The sequence below is a fragment of the Ostrinia nubilalis genome, chromosome 7 (assembly GCF_963855985.1).
Source record: "Ostrinia nubilalis chromosome 7, ilOstNubi1.1, whole genome shotgun sequence".
In the NCBI taxonomy this organism is placed as follows: Eukaryota; Metazoa; Arthropoda; class Insecta; order Lepidoptera; family Crambidae; genus Ostrinia; species Ostrinia nubilalis.
Window position 1 is genome coordinate 7,428,811 of NC_087094.1, and position 20,331 is coordinate 7,449,141.

The following is a 20,331-nucleotide window of genomic DNA, read 5'->3' on the forward strand; positions in this document are numbered from 1 at the left end:
GCCGGAGGCTTCACAGTTGGTGCCGGGCTCTTGAGAGAAAAACTCATTGGCGGATTAATTAAATTAAATAATAATCAAGAGCAGCAGCACCATGCAGTCGACCTTAAGTTTTGTGATCCTAGGCCTTTTCTGCATCGCCTTCGGAGATGATAAAGTGTTTATACGTACGTATTCGGTTTATTGTGAAAGTTTTATAAGTGCAATTCGTGTAAGTCCAGTGTCGAGTTTACAGGTTTTTGGATTTCATACAATTTATATACGTTTCATAACATAATTTTAAATGATGTTGTTCGTTATTTATTAGTTAATTCTCTGTGGTTAGGTACTGCTTAACTACTTAGTACTTTGCCAATCGGTTTTGGTCCAAACAAACAGTGGAGTGACGTTCACGTATTAAACTACAATACCAGAGGTTACGGGATCGAACACCATGGGTGATAAATTTTGATGAGCACGAGCCATTCTTATTCAAACTAATTTATAGCATATTCATCAGAACAGATATTTTATTTTTTTGTGATCGGTGAAAAACATTTCAGATTCTAACAAACAATGGCCTTCCCCACTTTTGTAAACACCTTTTTTGTTATTTTTCTCCGTAATTTCTTTATGCGTTTTCATAGTAAACTATTAGTAGGGTACATAACGCTTCAAAACCACGACTTCCGATACGATACATGGTGTATGAGTAATGAGTAGTGTACATGTGTGAGTGTAACTGATTTTCCAGGTTAATACGAAATCGCACTTAAATTGTATGTTTCTCAAGTAAATAACTAAGTTAAACAACATAAACTATGCTTAACTTTTTTGTTGCTAAAAGAGCTTAGAAGTACCTTAAGAATAATTCCGATTAATGAGGTAACAGGTAACTTTATAGAAAAAAATAAACTATAGAAGTGTGATTTCTTGTTTTACCATAACACTTTATGTTGTCAACTAACAAGTCTTACCAGCCACACAACAATGCCTACGTTATAAGTTAGTAATTACCTACATAACATGTAAAAAGTAATAAGTCCGGTAGTACCTACTTAGGTATTGTAGTCTCCATGAACTAGTGTTAATTAGTAGGCATTGTGCAGTTTCTATAGTAACATTATAGTAACGCAATCGCGTAGTTAAAGGCCAGTCAGTACTTACTTACTTTTTCGACTTTCAATCACGCGGCTTATAAGAATGTTTTCATTTCAACACGGCTCTTAGATTTTTTATTAGATACACGCCACAGTTGTTCCGAGTTAAATAACTTGTTAGCAGTGTGCCACTCTTGATGCTCCAGCTATAGCTGTAGTTGAAATCCTTACCTAAAGGTGCAATTCGTAGTGATGAATACGAGCTGGGGATTATTCCACTTTGTTCACCTAGGTGGACAAAAGGCGACCGCTTTAGTCGACTCAATGCATCTGGAAAATGAAGCTGGGTGTAGGTAATGGTTCCGAGGTGATTTGAGGACACGAAAAATTTAATTTGTTCACCCTGGTGAACAAAGTGGAATAATCCCGAGCTACTAATGAGTCATGGCAAAGTAGGCATACTAGCTACGTAGAGCACTTGTAATTATTTGGTTATTCGTTACTAAGTTTTGGATTAAATAAAATTAATTCGCTTCCACCTTTGGCCTGATCATCACTTACCATCAGGTGAGATACAGGCCAAGAGCTTCCTCGTTGTGTATAAAAAAAAATATGTCACTGTGTTAACTTCAATAAAGGGCTCATTATTACCTAGTTAATAAAGAACATCCATAGTTGTTAGCCAGTGTAAACAAGCCTTTTACCGGTAGATTGTCAGTGCCAAAAGCCAATACTTCGATCTAGACTGTAGATACGCTTAAAGATTTGTGACGTGCATTATAATTAAATTGGACGCAAACAATCAGGCCTGGCATTGTACCGCACGTGTGTAGACTTCTTTAATAAGTACTCTTAGTTTGTCTAACCTATTGGGAAGAATTTGATGTAACGTTTAAAAACTTTACATTTGTTTGTTGAGGACAGTAGAGACAGAATTTACGTATTGGAAATCTAGAGATATTTTTAAATAATAATAAATAATAAAATAGTTTTTAATTAAATAAAGAAATCTAGATAATAAGGTTTAAGGTTTAACAATTTAACTTAAAAATGCAATATACAGGTTGTCTCAAAAGAAATTTTACATTTAATTTAGCTTAAGGCTGATTTTTCAATCGTCGGATAACTTTTAACTGAAGAATAAGTTTGGCACATTGACAGTTTTAGTACGGGAAATATGTCAAAATGACAATGTTATTCTTCAGTTAAAAAATATCTGACGATTGAAAAATCAGCCCTTAGTGCGCGAACGCAACAAATCCGAGGGTTGCGAGGGTTATGTCAATCAGTAACTTGGCTCTTGGGAATTCAGTCACTATAGAGCGTTTCTCGGGAGCAAACCGCGCATTGTGATTGCAAGAATTTTACAAAAATGGTAATTTGGCGTCTGTAGCGCTTAGAATTCGCTACTTAAATGATGCGGCAAGCATTTGTCGGCGCTCTATACTCGGGTAGCAGGGTTCGTAGGTTCTTATAAATAAAAGTTCATGTAGACTGGTAAGACGGTAACTATATTGTGTAAGCGCGAGGATGGGCCTTCAAGGCGTCCGACCGGTACCGAGGTTGCGTACTGACTGACTAAACTAAACATTGGTTTTACTCTCTACGGTCGGCGGCCTTTTCAGGTAACAACAATCGTAAAACATAGTGAAAATAACACGAAGGTACAAACAAAACAATTAGTATGAAACACATGGCAAAGGTTGGCACAAACATAATACAAAGTAAACAACAAACAATAGAAAGACATTACAAAGGTTGGTGTTGCTTGATACACAGACACCTGCAATAATTGCATAGATCAACAATGGACCACATGTTACATCGGCGAAACACTAAAAAGATTTGAGTTAAACATTCCGACAATAAAATCCTAAAATTGCAGGTGCGTGAGAAACTAAAATTACCATGCTCTAAAATGAACACGCTATAACTAACAAAGCATTTACATCTTAAGTTTGTACAAGAAGTATTACAATTAAGTATATTTTAATTAATTGGTATGAGGCGTAAGTGGGACGTAGTCGCCACACATTCCTCTTATTAGAAAATGGGTCAAAAAATTTTAAAAGACCAGTACAACGTTGGCATCAAGATGATACTTACCTACTGGATTTGGAACTATTTTCTCATGTAACACTCTTCTTCTTCCTTTACATTTTAGGGTGAAAAGATTTTTTATCTGAAATTTGTTAGTACATACTGAGTTAGGTAATGTTCAAAAACGATAAGATTACTTTCGGGAAGGAAAACGCACGTCCACCAGGGCTAAGGTCAGTTGTAAGGTCAAGAACAAGGGCATAGATGCCAAGGCAGATAGAGGCTCAACACAAAATGAAACCCAAAACAAAAGTTAGTACATTCATTAGTGGTGACAACGAACCATTTTTTTAACATGAGGGAAAAATACTACATATATTAAAATCGTACGTAGCTGTCTGAAAGCCAAAAATATTAAAAGAGTGAATTAGTTATTCTACTGACATTTGAGGACTATAAGTATTTGTTACGAAATTGTAATTTTGAAAAGTATTTATAAAAGACTGCATGTTACAGTAGGTAGCGGACTTAAAATGCTAATATCAAAAGCTAACCTCGTAAACTTCTACATTATAAGTATTAACATTTTAGATTCAAAAGCATTTTTAGATGTCTCATTTGAATAAATTAAACCTATCTAAGTTGAAGTATGCTTGTTTTGCTTGCCTTGAAACCGGCATCTCAAGGGCACTATTTTCATTATCATACAGAATCATCATTTCTAAAAACTGAGACTCTCAAGTTAGATTCCTGATCGGGTCATTTTAAAATCCCCATTTATAAATTGAATAGAAAACATTTTATAAATGAATTTCAGGGAGAATCCCCAGAAGGAACATGTGTTAAGTAGTCGATAATATTACCTAGGTAGGTACTATTTTTTCTCACCACATTATGTTCATTTCAGCGCCCTACATCCAAAGATGTGACATAGACGAAGCCAATTTGACGGATTGCGTGAGAGAGCAGATAGTGAACAGCCTCCCACACTTCACCAAAGGAGTTCCCGAGCTGAACGTACCCTCGCTGGACCCTGTCAAGCTGGACGACATCAAGATCGATGGGAACGGACTGCTCCTGAAGTTCACTGAAGCCGCTATGCACGGGCTTAGCAACGCTGAGCTTACAGATCTAAAGTGAGTAGTTGTACTGCCAAATTGCTTCACTTTTATTTATTTACTAGCTGACCCGGCGAACTTTGTTCCGCCTTAATGGCAATAAATAAGCAGACTTTTTTTATTTCGAACGGGATAAAAAGTATCCTATTTCCTTCTCCTGACTCTAAACTACCTCCCTGACAATTTTCAGCTAAATCGGTTCAGCCGTTCTTGAGTTATAAGTGGAGTAACTAACACGACTTTCTTTTATATACAGGGTGTTAGGTAAATGGGTATATGAGCCGACACTAGCCCATGTTAACATGGTCATATAAATGCAATGGTGAAGTCAGAAAATTGAAATCTTCATTTTAATTATTTTATTTTTCATCGTTCGTTTCAGCCAAATGACGTCCACTGCTGGACAAAGGCCTCCCCCAAGGTTTTCCACAATGAACGGTCCTGCGCTGCCCGCATCCAGGCTCTTCCCGCGACCTTTACCAGATCGTCGGTCCACCTAGTAGGAGGCCTGCCCACGCTACGTCTTCCAGCCCGTGGTCGCCACTCGAGAACTTTCCTGCCCCAACGGCCATCGTCTCTACGAGCTATGTGCCCCGCCCACTGCCACTTGATTTTAGCAATTCTGCGAGCTATGTCGGTTACTTTGGTTCTCCTGCGGATCTCCTCATTTCTGATTCGATCACGCAGGGAGACTCCGAGCATAGCCCGCTCCATCGCCCTTTGGGTGACCTTGAGCCTTCTTATGAGGCCCATAGTAAGCGACCACGTCTCAGATCCGTATACCATCACTGGCAACACGCATTGGTCAAATACTTTCGACTTGAGACACTGCGGTATTTCGGAAGTGAGTATATGGCGAAGCTTCCCGAACGCTGCCCATCCGAGTTGGATTCGACGATTGACCTCTTTCTCAAAGTTGGACCTACCTAACTGGACTGTTTGTCCCAGGTATACATAATTGTCAACAACTTCGAGTGTAGAGTCTCCAACCTTCAGAGGAGTGGGTGCAACACGGACATTAGACATGATTTTTGTCTTGTCCATGTTCATTTATTTATTTATTTTTCATACAAATCGGATTTTATAAAATTTATTTTGTATGAAAATTTTAAAAAATGAAATGATGATATCAAATTTCTGACTTCACCATACCATTTATATGACCATGTTAACATGGGCTAGTGTCGGCTCATATACCCATTTACCTAACACCCTGTATATAAAGATTTTATTTTACTTTATTCGAAAAACAAACAGTGTTAATTGACTTATTAACTACCTGATATAAAGCTTTACACCTTCTGATATAAAGCTTTTTATGAGACAGACAATGCAGTAAGTACCTAGTAGTGCACCGGTTCAAACTTATGTAGAGGTCTTAAAAACGAATTAAGTTAAAAAACTTAAAAAAGTTTGACATTTAAACAAGTTTCCTCGTCGGGCACAAAGTAACGTGTTCACTAATTAATGAATAAATTAATTAAATCTTCCTTTTATTCAATAAAGCAAGACCTATTAAAAATTTTACAACTTAAACTTTCTCTTAAAAACCCATTAACATCAAGTAGGTACCTTTGTAAATGTACTGTATGTAATGTAAACATTTGTTACGACATAAAGGTAGTTTTTCATTGCTTATTAATTGCGATTATTACAGACAGACAAGTCTGTAATTGTTCGTAACGTGTCAATAAAGTGCGGAAATCGGTTTGAATAGCAGATGGTACTCAATAAACATCGTCAATCGATTATTAATTGATTAACAATAATTATGACGCGCACAAACAAACTTGTGCTTGCGCAAAGCGGTGTTAAACGGCGCACAAGCACATTGTATGTAAATCATGCTTATCCTTATTTCGTCGCCACATAGTATATTATCGCACTGTAGATGCCTTAATTTATTCTAAATAGGTACAGTCAGCGTCAAATAGTTCGTGACACACAAAGTAGACAAAAAGTTCGCAACTATTGACTTGAAGACGTTAGGTAGGTACAATGTTGAAAAAAGGTTGTGTTGTCCACTTTTTGAACTACTTTTGGCCACGATCTATTTGACGCCGACTGTACCTACTTACTCAGTTACCTACTAATCAAAATCAATTTAATCGATATTTCAAGCCTTTAGATCTCTATCAACTCAGCCTTTTTGGACTCACTGCACTATTTATACTATTTATTACCAGCTTTACGCCCGCGGCTTCGCCCGCGTGGAATTTTGTCTGTCACAGAAAAACAATATCGCGCGCGTATTTGCTCACCGTTTAGACCTACCCTGGACTACGACAAACATTTTAAAACCAAAATCAGCTCAATCGGCCCAGCCGTTCTCGAGTTTTAATCAGACTAACGAACATCAATTCATTTTTATTTACATAGATAGACATTTGCATTTTATATGTTCTTTTTAATTCGTAATATGTACAACGCGATGCATCATTAAGTGACCTCTTTTGTTTTTAGATTGAATCTTGGAGAGCTCGACGAAGAATTTTCCTTGTCGTTTAAATGCAATTTCAGTTTAACTGCTCAATACGAGGTGGATGGTCGCATTCTAATTCTACCAATTAAAGGAAAAGGAGATGCTTTTGTATATGCACGTAAGTTTCTTTTATTTTTATACAGGTGTTGTAATACCAGAGCATGAGCTTTAAAATAATACCTATGTACGAGTATAACTCGGTATAAACTAGTTGATCCCAGAGGATATTAATTTTGGTCTATTCCACTTTGCTCACCTGTGGGCCTAAGATGCGCGCCGTGATAACTTTTATCGACGTCAAAATGTATGGGCAAAATCGATAAAATGGCGTGATAACCGCTTATCGCGGCACGCATCTTAGGCCTACTGGATGCGACACTTTGGTTTCCTTTGATCACCTAAATGATCAAAGTGGACTTCTTATCTGGTATGTTGCTTGGAGTCCGCTTTAATCACCTGGGTGATCTAATGCAGGTGATCAAAGTGGAATAGACCTTAATTTCATAAAGTCACGATTTTGGTCAAGATAGTATCGTGACGTTTATGAGTACTTATAGACAATTAAGATTAACATAATGCAATGGACTTAGCTCTCTTGATTTAAGAATTTAAGATAATTAGTTCGTAATCAGTGGATAAAAACGTATTTTCGCAATTAATAATGATAAGTGACGTTATAATTATGTAAGATAGTTAACAAAGATGTGAACCTCTTGGCTCTTATCTGACGACGCAATAAATTACTTTCTTTGGTCATAGATTTAAAAAATTAAGGATTTAATTTCAATAATACAGATAAATTATATTACGACAGTCATAATCTTAAGAGTAGGCACCGACTGAATTGAAAAGGTGCTCTTCTCTTCTTATTAGAAATAAATATTTCCATCGTTTCATAAAAACATCGTAAACAATGATGGTTAACCCATTGTATGATCACGTTTATACATTAGCTAAGTACGGAACCATTAGGAACATTTTATTTTTAAAAATAATTAATGGTATCAAGCGTTACTTTGCGGAAAACCACGAGTTCGTGTGAAAAATTTAATTACTTTAACTTCCCGTAACCCCTTCGTTAACATAGTTATGTACATAATAACAATTAACAATACACGTGCTTCTAAATAGTTAAGTTGTTTGGTGGTACAGATGACGGCACTTCAACCTAAACTCTGTGACATCTTATACAGAGTGTTAGGTAAATGGGTAGGTATATGAGGCATGAGCCGACACTAGCCCATGTTAACATAATGCAATAAATGGTATGGTGAAGTCAGAAAATGTATATCATCATTTTAATTTTCATACAAATCTGATTTTATAAATTTTATTTTGTATGAACATTTAAAACATTTAAATGATGGTATCAAATTTCTGACTTCATCATACCATTTATATGCATATGTTTATAGGCTAGTGTCGGCTCATATCATATACCTACCCATTTACCTAACACCCTGTATACTTAGTTTTAATAAAAGCTATTTTGCAACAAAAAGTATAGCTCGATATGCTGTGGACTCTCTACCGTTAGACATTAAAATATTCCCAAAATTAAAAAGTATTTATTTTTCAGAGGGAGTTCAAGTACGAATCGACAGCAAACTCATTCACGTGAAGAACAGCAAGGGCGAGCACTTCAAACTGGTCACACCCATGTACAAATATGACATCGAGCGCACCACATTCGACTTGAAGAACCTATTCAATGGCAACAAGCAATTGGGTAATATAACTGGAAAATATTATTAACAGTATCTCATACCATAGGACCCCAATGTTGCCCGATGAGCCTCGTTGCTTCGTGAAGCTCACACTCGGCTTCGTCGGTACGCGCACCGACGATCGTTAAACGGCTAGAGTACCTTCTGTACTCGCCACTGTGCCCGGTGAAGCTGGAAAAGCTCACTGGAAAAGACTGGTAACACGAAAGTTACCAGTCTCTTAAAAAAACATTAACTATTGCCACTGGACTGGCCAAAGAAACGTAGAGTACTTACCTACGGCCGATTACAACTCGCTGAAGATCCTTATGGGGCCCATAGTAAGAGACCGCGTCTTTGATAAAACATAATTTATTAGTCATAAACTATGAATATTATTAACTTAATAAGTTAACGAATAGTTGTGAACAAATGATAATTAGGCACTCCTATAATTTGGCTTCCTGTTGACAAACTTTGTCGAAGAGATTAAAATATGTGCGCACATTTATTGCCTTTTGCGTATAATATTTAGCTTTGGTCCATTCTACTTTGATCACCTGAATTAGATCACCCAGGTGATCATAGGCGATACTTTGGTGTCTTTTGATCACCCATGGATGAGGTGATCTCAATTATAGGTGATTTAATCCAGGTGATCAAAATGGAATAGACCGTGTACACAATCTCTTGACACCTCACAAATGTAAGATTTGAACATAACCAATTAAAGCACTATATGTATTATGTAATAATACAAAAACACTAATTAAAATTATTATTCCAGCGGAGACTACTCTTAAATTCGCTAACGAAAACTGGAGACAGCTTATGGACGAACTAGCGCCGCCAGCGATCAAGCAAATCGTCATCACCTGTGTTAAAGCGATGAACAAATTCTTCGCGAACGTCCCGATCGGAAAAATGGTCATAGGCTACAAAGACCGGCTATAATGTGATAAAGATATTATATTATAGTTAATTAAATTTAAGTACCTAATGTTAACAGGTGTGGTATACGTCAAAGTATCTTACGACTGCATTCATGCGATGTGAAAGCTATTTATTTTATTGAGATGATTTTACTTCATTAAAATCATAATCGTTCATTTACTAATTTAATGCATCTTGTTTTTGTTTGGCAAAGTATTACAAATGGATTACCATTAAAATACATGTCAGAACTTCACAAAAGATGGAACTACAGTTTAAAAGGCATGGAATGCAGTTTCACTGTGATACAATAAAATATTACATAATTGGTATATACTCAAGTTCGCACAATTGTATGTTAATAATTGATTGTTAGTGAGACTTTTTATTGTTAAAAAGTAACAATAAATGCTTTTTAAACATCCTACTTTTTATTATTTCTCACAAGAATGAGAACCATCCACGATACTGACATATTATTTTTTTAATGATCATACACGCAACGAAAATTAACATTGAGATATTTCTAAGAATAATACAAATTGTACGATAAAATTGCAATTCAATCTTTGTTTGATTACTAAGCCAATGTGACATTAATGTTAAAAGATAAAATTTAATCTAATTTAACACCTGATCTGTATCGACATAGGACGACGACGTTACATTGCCGCACTAATTGTTTTTTGCCTAAATATTGCAAAAAGACAATGCCGGAAATTGGCGTCTTTTTTTTTTCACGCGGCCATGGACCAAACCTTGTTTTTTGATTACAAAATAGTGTAATAAACCAAACTTACTATGACATGTATACCTCTAAACTCAGTCTGAACTGAGTTACGAGCATTAGAAGTTTGATGATTTTCATACTAGATTTGCTTTTTGCGCGCAAGTTTTGTAAGAAATTGCAACAAAATAGTGACATTGTATGTGTAAACAAACAATACCATCCATTAAAGGCTCCAGACATCAGTATGCAGCAGAATCAGCGCAATAAAAAAATAGCGCAATATTTTGTTGCAATTTCTTACAAAACTTGCGCGCAAAAAGCAAATCTAGTATGAAAATCATCAAACTTCTAATGCTCGTAACTCAGTTCAGACTGAGTTTAGAGGTATACATGCCGTAGTAAGTTTGGTTTATTACACTATTTTGTAATCAAAAAATAAAGTTAGGTCGATGGCCGCGCGAAAAAAAAAAGACGCCACCTTCCATACAAAATCTGGCATTGCCATTTGTAGTATACATAACAGACCAATAACTTCCTGCTTGAATAAAAACAAGCAACAAATAACAACAACAACAAATTAACAAAATAACAACAAATTGAATAAAAACAAGTTAAAATATCTTGTACAACACGCTTTATTTCATAAAGTTTCCGTATATTTCTCTGACCGGTCTCATCAAACGGATCAATTCAGGGTATCGTCTCAGTCCTAACATCAAGGTTACTCGATACACCCACATCCCCGCTTGTTACTTCCTCGTTAACACTATTGCCTTGGGTACTTGAGGTGGAATTACTACTCCTGGGCACTGAAGGAGAACTCATTGACATGAAGTCGAAGGGCACGTTGCCAGTGCTTGAAGACCCACGGTTCCTTCTCCAAGGCATTCCCTTCTTGTACCATATCACGCCAGGTAGTAGCGCTACTAATGCTAGAGCTCCAACGGCCATACCTACGATGCCAGCTTGTGACAGCGTCCTACGGGTCTGAACTGAAATTTCAATGTCAATTAGATTGGGAATAATGATAGTGTTATGGAGTTGACAGACGTTTAATAAAGAACTGAGCAGAAATTATAATTGGGAGAGAAGGCAAAGCACTTTAGGCACACAACAACAAGGCAAAAAGCATCACATGCTGATTAATCCATAATGCAACATGAAATATAAAGATTACAATAGTATTCTCGTACTTATACGAAATTGACTTTATTTCAAGCATAACTGTGAGTCTAGTGTACAAAGTGCACTTTATAATCGCTAACTAGTCGAAAGATGGTCGGAAGGCTTTTTTTTGTATGGAGTTCTGATTCGACTTTCGATTAGATCAAAAAGTGCCACTTGTCTAGGAGGGCTGATCACACCAAAGCAAACCATGGCAATAATGTAGTGAGCATATATCAATTTAGCAAGAATAACGACCATAACACCACAAATAATATAAATAACATAAAAAATGAGATTCAATATTTACTCCCAACACCCTCTGAGGGCTGAGTGTGAGTTCTTTTCAAACGCGCTCACTAGTGAGTGAGCGCGTCAAAAAATGAAATTAAATGTATGACGGATTGTACAGCGCCCCTAGCGGGAAACTATCAAAAACTAAAATTTTCATACAATTTTTAAACGCGCTCACTACCTAATGAGCGCGTTTGATGTAAACTCACACTGGGCCCACTGATCATAAAACACAGAACTCCAAAAAAATTATGTCTTAAATACAGAAAGGTTCACTTACTCGTCTCATCCACGAAAAGCATCATATCGTCCTTCGACTCCAAGGTATCAGTATTGATTAGCGCCGCACACGTCCAAGCGCCGATGTCTTCAGGTTCGACACTCGAGATGGTCAGCGAACAATCCCCGTAGTCCAAGCTGCGACCGGGTGTGAAGTAGTATCGACCCAGTATCGCCCTGAAATGTTATTATTGTTAGTTTTTAGACGTGTTATTTTTTATTTTATTTTTATTTTACACTAGCGGCCGCCCGCGACTTCGTACGCGTGGATCCCGTTTTACCCCCTTCATCTATCTTACGCGGTTTAGATTTTTTCATACAAATGTTTTTTCCCGCTAACTCCCGTTCCCGTGGGAATTTTGCAATATCCTGTTGTAACTAAGCTTTGAGTTTACTAAGGTACCTGCATGCCAAATTTCAAGCGTCTAACTTAAGCGGTTTAGATTTTTCATACAAATGTTTTTTTCCGCTAACTCCTGTTCCCGTGGGAATTTTGCAATATCCTGTTGTAACTAAGCTTTGAGTTTACTCAGGTACCTGCATGCCAAATTTCAAGCGTCTAACTTAAGCAGTTTAGATTTTTCATACAAAAGGATTTTCCCGCTAATTCCCGTGCCCGTGGGAATTCCTAAGTATCCTATAACCTGCCCAGGAGTACGAAGAATAATTGTACCAAGTTTCGTCAAAATCCGTCGAGTAGTTTTTGTTTCTATAAGGAACATACAGACAGACAGACAGACAAAAATTTTACTGATTGCATTTTTGGCATCAGTATCGATCACTAATCACCCCCTGATAGTTATTTTGAAAATACAGGGTGTTTGGCGCATCGTGTGCCAAAATGATTTGGCGGATAGAATGGGTCATTTCCTATATTTTCAGCCCCCATAACACGTTCCATGCCAGGCGGCTACTTTTATATTAATTTTTAGTAATTTCACCAAAATACCCAAATCGCATCATTTAATTTCAATTTTAAAAAAACTACTAGGCGTAGCCTCAAAGTACATATTTTGTGAAGTCTTTACCTGCTTTGAACTTATTGTAAAGTAAAAAAAAAGGTTCAAAATTAAAAATTTGAATATCAGTCCGAGTAGAGTCAATGCACTAATTTAAGGAATTTGTGAAGTTGTTGTTATTATTTAAACAAGATTAGTATACCGTTTGAATGGGGATAGACTAGAGAAGTTTTAATAAAATCCGAAGATCGCTATCTCTTTTATTTTTTTTTATTATAGCCATGTAAACTTAATTGTTCAGTCCATTTTTAACTTTTCGGAAAACTTCAAAGCTGAATTAAAAAAAAACTAGATGATATTTGCCAGTAAATTTAGATTTGATGCAACCCTACATCAATGCACGTCAAAACAAAATATTTACTTTGAGGCTACGCCTAGTAGTTTTTTTTAAATCGAAATTAAATGATGCGATTTGGGTATTTTGGTGAAATTACTAAAAAAATTCATATAAAAGTAGCCGCCTGGCATGGAACTTCTTATGGGGGCTGAAAATATAGGAAATGACCCATTCTATCCGCCAAATAATTTTGGCACACGATGCGCCAAACACCCTGTATATTTCATGTACAGAATTGACCTCTCTACAGATTTATTATAAGTATAGATTAAAAACGGGTGTTTTTGTTGGCGTCAAATATCAGTGAGACTCCTCCCGTCCCGTGGCGCCTGACGCCTCACAGATTAGAGAGTATGGACGCCTGACTGCATGAGCAGCATGGGAGGGTTCCCATGCTGCTCATACCTCAGTCAGGTAGGTACTGAAAGAGTTATGCGCTACACCTATAAGTAGTTTACAGTTTTATATACCTGGTGATTTATGATTACTTTTTTTATTTTATGACTACTTCAAGAAATTGAAAATGTTTAAATGCATCATCATTTCAGTCATAGGACCTGCCGAATTTGTCCTTATAGTGATTTTCAGATTGGCCGGTTGTAAGCGGTCTGCATTCAGCGTGTATGCAAGAATTGCATATTAATAAGTGGGATTTCCCAGCTTGCGATTGCCAAAATCTGTATGACGTACATGCTTATCAAATAAACAGTATAAACCTTAACTTACGCATCCGAAGTCACAGTAGAATCGATGCTAATCCCCACATAGTTCGGACTTAAGAACCGGCAGTAGTCCAAAGGCCGGTTGCCATTCGACGTATGGCAGTACAATGTAGCATTATATCCTACTTGTACACCTATCTCTTTCTTATTAGCGGCCAGTGGACCAGTGACGCGAACGTTAACTCGGTCCGTAAGTTCGATTCCTCGTTGGTCTGTCACGCCCATATGGCACACCCAGTCCCCAGAATCACTTTCGGAGGCGTGGGAAAAGGTGATCCCACAGTCACCGGTTTGAAGGCTTTCACCTGTGTACCTGAAGGAGTTAAATTAGTACTTTATTTGTCGTTACAAAACGTAAGCGTGTTTTATAAAAAGACAAACTTATTCTAGAAAAAAAGTTATTAAATGTTTATAGCCCATAAATAAATGAAAATATGCAAAGCTTTACCAAGTAGAGGGCAATGGGGTAATGAACTACAAGTTCAAGCAACAAAAACATAGAATAGCAAAAAATGGAATTTCAAAATAAACAAACTAAGCAAAGCTTATACTTTGGGTTTTGTTAGGTTACATACATACGAGTAGCTATTGCCCGCGTGAGGATAAATAAATAACTTTTTTTTTTAATTTAGGATAAGAAGTATGAACAAAAAATGCATAGTCACAAGTGTTTGTACTCTCTGGTACAATAAGCAATTTTAGTATGCAAATCATCTAGCTACTTTAACCAATAGTGAGAACTATGCCCTTACCAAAAAGGTTGATTTTCGTCAAGCAGCGGCACCGCTGAGAACTGAGTTCCATTGGAGTGTAAGAACCAGCAGTAAGACAGCGACTGCTCAGCGCGACACGTCACCGTGAAGCTCCTGTCTTCTTGAACGAATACTGTCCTTATTTCCGCGTCTGCTTTCTCTTCTTCTAATGCCCTTGGAGCAGCTATGAAAGTACTAGAATTTAAATGTGTATCAGAAATGTGTCTATGCTAAATAGACCTTATTTAGTATTTAGAAGACCAGAGATCAGAGACCGATCGAATTGTACAGATGTCGGCAAGTCAACTTTAACACCGTGGCATTTTAATTAGTTGTAATAAAGCCGATTTTGCAACAAAAAAAATGTGGTGTCACCAGTGCTCTGCCACTTTTTCAATGGAACCCAACTATGTAGTAACATTTTAGTGATCAATTAAGGGCTCCAGCCTTTTTCTCGACAGACCAGTAAAAGCAAACTTTATTTAGTCTCACTCCTCACTGAACTTTGCTATATGAACTTTTTCATCTTTATTTTCTTCCGAAACCTGAAAAACGTTCGTAGCCTCAAAGGTTCGTAGTCAATCAATATGACTAGAACCACAGATCTAAAGCTTCAAAGCGGCCGGCGATGGCGATCTGCACGCGTTTGTGTGGTTGAAGCTTAAGTCATTCAAACTTACTATAATGAGTGGCCACGACGTTAATAAGCGCTTGCATGGGAGTCTGCCTGACTAGCGCGTTGCCCACCCACTGCTGGGAGCCCACTGAGCATCGCCACGTGCCGTAGTCGCTGGCAGTCGGCGACTCTATGGTCATACCGCAATGTTTGGCAACGAAGCCATCGCCGTAGTAACTGTAACCATACAGATAAATACATAGATGAATTTATTACAGTCAGCGTCAAATAGTTCGTGACACTTTGGCTGAGTTGCACCATCAAACTTTGACCGTAACTATAACGTTAACTTGTGTTCTTTGTCCATACAAAGAACACCTGTTAACTCCAAACTCCATAGTTGACAGATTTTTGACGTTTGTCAAAGTAAAAGTAAGATGGTGCAACCCAGCCTTAAAGTAGCCAAAAATTTCGCAAAACGTCTTTGTTACTTGGAACAAGGTTGTATTGTCATATTTTTACCAGATTATAATATTTAGAAAAAGATCCTTTCTGTCTGTTGGTATGCTGGAAGAAATACGCCTCCGATAGCGAGAATAGTCCCTATAACCAAACCACAATAATTTTGGTGTCTATCGCGTTTCGATGTAATGTTAAATGCTCATTGATTTATGCTTTTGATTAGATAAAAATTTAATTGTTTCGGAACTCGGACGGATGTATAATCACAAGATGCACGATAAAGACATTTCCCTGATAAACCATTCACGCGGCGTAGTCGTGGCAGAAAAATACTAGTACAAAGTTCATATCATCAAGACATTTTAGTTTTCACTGCAGGACGATCCTCTAGTTTACTAGAGACAAATGGATGATTTGGATAATACCTTCACCCCCCATGCTATGGGTAGACATATTTGTAGGTCTAGACTACATAAAATATTATATTAAAGATTTATTTATTTACTTAGATCCAGCACTTAACTCATTCAGGGCCTGAATTAATGAGACTTCAGATTTGTATGCCCTGTTACGTCATAATATGTCAATGTCACCCCTCCCGTGCCGCTCCCATGCCTCAGGCACTGACTGATTTAAGCTTGACTTACTTGACGTATGGTCCTATGTCCCCTAGATGGGGCAGAGGGCGTCCACAACAGTCCTCCATCTCGTTCGGTCTTGAGCTTCTCGCTTGATCTCGCTCCAGGTCTTGCCGATCTTCTTCGCCTCGTCGACCACGTTTGCGATTTAAGCGCTAGACTATAAATTAATGCTTACCTGTGCACACCATCACTCAAGCCCTCCATAACGTTATATCCCAGAGAGTTGCTAGTCTTCTGGAAACGGCAGAACGTGATGTTCTTGCTTGTATGTAGGATGTTGCAGAAGAGATGGATCTTGTTCGTATTGGAGTCGTGAATGAAACCCACGTTAAGACGTTCAGCTGAAAATAATTTGCACTTTTGTATATAATGATTCGTTATTCAATAAAAAGCAGTATTGGAGAGAAAGCACAAGATGCATTGCGGCGGTATGACGCCGGAGCGATGTCGCTGCGTCCGTCTTACATAGAAATATCTGTGGCGGGAGAGTTGTAATCCGAAATGCATCCAAAATTCATCTGTAGTGTGGCATAACTAAGGTTAGATTCCTACCAATCTTTATGAACAACGTAAGAGTCATGCAACATGGCACAGCTTAGGAATCGAACTCAAAACCATACTATCTGCATCGTTATTTCGTTAGGAACAAATATCCTATTTGCTATCTTAAACATCAAACTATGTAATTAGTTTGTAGATAGCAATGACTTATTAGTCTAGTCTAGCTAGAGTAGACTTTAATAAGTCGTGACACGATAATTGTAAAGATAATACTTTTTATCGGTCACTTATAATTACATAAGTTTAAATGCGAGATTAGCTTGCACCGCTACTGTTATGAAGTGTCCGCAAAAGGAGCGCGTGATAAACACGCTGAAAAAAGTCGAGATTCTAAAGATAATATAAATCAAACTTTTAGCTCTTTTTTTCCAAAAAGAAATGCATTGGCCGATGAGGACGGCCAGTATGGGACTTTCTCCACCAGAAGGGCGGGGCCTACGCACTAGAACCCGACGGTATACAAATGGAGCTGGGAGTTATTGTCCTAAAATTGGACATTCGTGGCTTTTAACCTAATCTAATCCTAGATCGTAGATAGAATCCTAATCCTAAATAGAATTCGAAGGACCAAAATTCCTTGCACATTATAAAGCCTTACCTTCTACTGCCACTCTCCTATCCATGTGCAGTTCAGCAATTTTTCCCGGTAGACCAATGAGAACGCTCCAATCTCCCTGAACTGCTCTAGTCGCCTTATCCAAAGTGACTCGACAATGCCCTGGTATCAAGGAACTCTCAGAGAAAGGCTGGGCAACTAGACAGTATGAGTTGTCGAGACTAGTCAACTCGATGTCCTGGTTAGTGTCGCCATCCTGTAGATAAATGGGCGGGGCTGCATATGATGACGTGTATTCTGCAATTGGAAATAAGAAATATGTCAGCTTATAAAGATGGAAAATACAGTCTCCAGCAAGTAAGAGACAACGCGATTGTAGTCTTTATTACCTTCAACATAGACCTCAATCCATCCCGTCATGGACTCGCCACCGCCCGTAGCATTCAGTCTCCAGCGACCCTCGTCTCCTTCTTCAATCCTTCGGACCCTGACTCCGCAACCGTCACCCCATTTTTCGAATCTGCACATAGGGAGTTGTTTATTAAAATCTGTATAACAAGAATAACAATTTGCCGATTTTAAATAATAATCAGTACCCACTTGCTCTGGATTAGAAAGAGAGGAGCAGTCGCTTGATGGTGCGGGGCACTAAAATGGCGAACACTGTCTAAATAAACGGTGCATCTGCGATTTAAACCCACAATACAGACAATTTCTACATCTAGTCATTCGATAAAAGGCGGACTTATTCCGAAGAAATATTCTCAGCCAGTACACCTTTGTTTTCGACGTTGCATAAATAATTATTCACACATTGGACCACAATTCACATTTTAAGCTCCACAGCCTACCTACCATTCATCATTAGAATATAATTAAGAAAAAATGATATTTACAAATTAATAAATTAAGGTCCATAATACGAACTCACCTATCGCTAGGAGGCGAGGATACATCAAACACCTTCTCAGTAGGAGTGGTGACCTGACAGGTTTCCTGGTGATCAGGCGTCGAGGTGATCTTCATCAAGGCCTCTTGGCCCTTAGCCACCTGCATCACGCTCGGCCAGCCGAGCCCTCTTTGCATACTTAAAAGGCCCATAATACTAACTCACCTATCGCTAGGAGGGGAGGACACATCAAACACCTTCCCAGTAGGAGTGGTGACCTGACAGGTTTCCTGGTGATCAGGCGTCGAGGTGATCTTCATCAAGGCCTCTTGGCCCTTAGCCACCTGCATCACGCTCGGCCAGCCGAGCCCTCTTTGCATACTTAAAAGGCCCATAATACTAACTCACCTATCGCTAGGAGGGGAGGACACATCAAACACCTTCCCAGTAGGAGTGGTGACCTGACAGGTTTCCTGGTGATCAGGCGTCGAGGTGATCTTCATCAAGGCCTCTTGGCCCTTAGCCACCTGCATCACGCTCGGCCAGCCGAGTCCTCTCTGCATACTTAAAAGGCCCATAATGCTAACTCACCTATCGCTAGGAGGGGAGGACACATCAAACACCTTCCCAGTAGGAGTGGTGACCTGACAGGTTTCCTGGTGATCAGGCGTCGAGGTGATCTTCATCAAGGCCTCTTGACCCGTAGCCACCTGCATCACGCTCGGCCAGCCAAGTCCTCTTTGCATACTTAGAAGGTCCTTCAGCTGGATGTCGAATGCAGCGATGTTGGCATGGATGGTGCTGCATCCTTGCATTGACAAAAGTGTGCTTATGAGATTTATTGCAACCGAATCTAAATAATAAATCCTCAGATTTGTATTATGGCTTTTGAAAAAATCCTATGAAAAACGTAGGCTGAGTTCCTTCATCACGACAATCGGGTTTAAATTAAATGCACAAAGTCATTAAAATAGCATATTGTAGAACAAAGCCACTGAAGTTGCAGTATAAAAAATAAATAGTAACTTAACACCCAGTTAATATTACACAGAAGTGCATCAAGTTTAAAAATAAATAAAAATACTTACCTATTAATAACACAAATATCGCTATAAACTTCGGATACCACATTTTCACACCACACTCTGGAAACTCAAGGAAACAACTGAGATTGAAATCACAGCTTAAATGCAACCAAATAAAATGTATCAAGATTGCATTTTGTATCTTACGTTAAGTGATTGCGATAAAAAAATATAATATCAATCGCTGGTAATGATTTAGGTCTGGTATAACACAAGCTTCTTTCACTAGATTCTAGACCTGTATGCCAAACACCTCGCAACAGTTAGTACAGACAGGAACTTAGAGCTGATAAGTATTAATAAATCATTAATGTATTGATAATAATTAATTAGCGTATAACAATGCAGTAGTTTTGAAAATTAGGATCTAACGATTTGGCAAGAGGAAATCAGTGACTTTTTAATTTTTTTCAGTTTTGAAACTTTTCTGGAAAAATATAAAATGCGCTTTTTCAACGTAATTTTTCTCTACTTTTAGATATAATGTAGGTACAAATGATTACATTTTAGTAAGTAAAATAAAATAAAAATATGGAAAAACAAAATAGGTGAAAAAATAACATAAAAACAGGTAGGACTGTTTGTTTTATTTTTTAATATTATCGTTATTTATTTGCTTTAAGAGTCCATATTGCTTTATTATAATCTACATTTCAATTATATTTTCTTACAAAACATTTAGATTTTAGACAGAACATTTTTCCATATTCATTTTTATAAAATAAGATAGTTAGGCACAAAATGCGTAAATTAGCCATTCTCACTCATAATATGTACTTTTAATTTTATACATTGTAATTATCTTAATCGACGAGCATTCTCATAATAACGTTATTATAAAGATATTAAACTGATACCTAGTCCTACAC

General features: G+C 37.7%; 2 protein-coding genes across 4 annotated transcripts; one reads left to right on the plus strand and one right to left on the minus strand.

The window, feature by feature from the left end:
* Positions 1-9,779, plus strand: LOC135073177 (circadian clock-controlled protein daywake-like). Its single transcript, XM_063967250.1, has 5 exons — positions 1-164; positions 4,024-4,252; positions 6,698-6,834; positions 8,296-8,445; positions 9,210-9,779. The coding sequence occupies exons 1-5, from the start codon at positions 92-94 to the stop codon at positions 9,374-9,376; spliced, it is 756 nt and encodes a 251-aa protein (XP_063823320.1). The 5' UTR covers positions 1-91; the 3' UTR covers positions 9,377-9,779.
* A 923-nt stretch (positions 9,780-10,702) lies between these two features.
* Positions 10,703-19,708, minus strand: LOC135073161 (uncharacterized). 3 transcript variants are annotated; one of them, XM_063967211.1, is made up of 11 exons: positions 19,610-19,697; positions 19,466-19,522; positions 18,603-19,185; positions 17,878-18,008; positions 17,531-17,785; positions 16,547-16,712; positions 15,333-15,505; positions 14,653-14,836; positions 13,905-14,213; positions 11,824-11,999; positions 10,703-11,077 (listed from the first exon to the last, which is right to left on the minus strand). In XM_063967211.1, the coding sequence occupies exons 3-11, from the start codon at positions 18,770-18,772 to the stop codon at positions 10,776-10,778; spliced, it is 1,866 nt and encodes a 621-aa protein (XP_063823281.1). In that variant the 5' UTR covers positions 18,773-19,185; positions 19,466-19,522; positions 19,610-19,697; the 3' UTR covers positions 10,703-10,775. The 3 variants fall into 3 exon arrangements, with proteins under 3 accessions (XP_063823281.1, XP_063823279.1, XP_063823280.1); XM_063967209.1 differs by having other exon boundaries at positions 19,466-19,708; XM_063967210.1 differs by lacking the exons at positions 18,603-19,185; positions 19,466-19,522; positions 19,610-19,697 and adding an exon at positions 18,420-18,596.
* Positions 19,709-20,331: the final 623 nt, after the last annotated feature.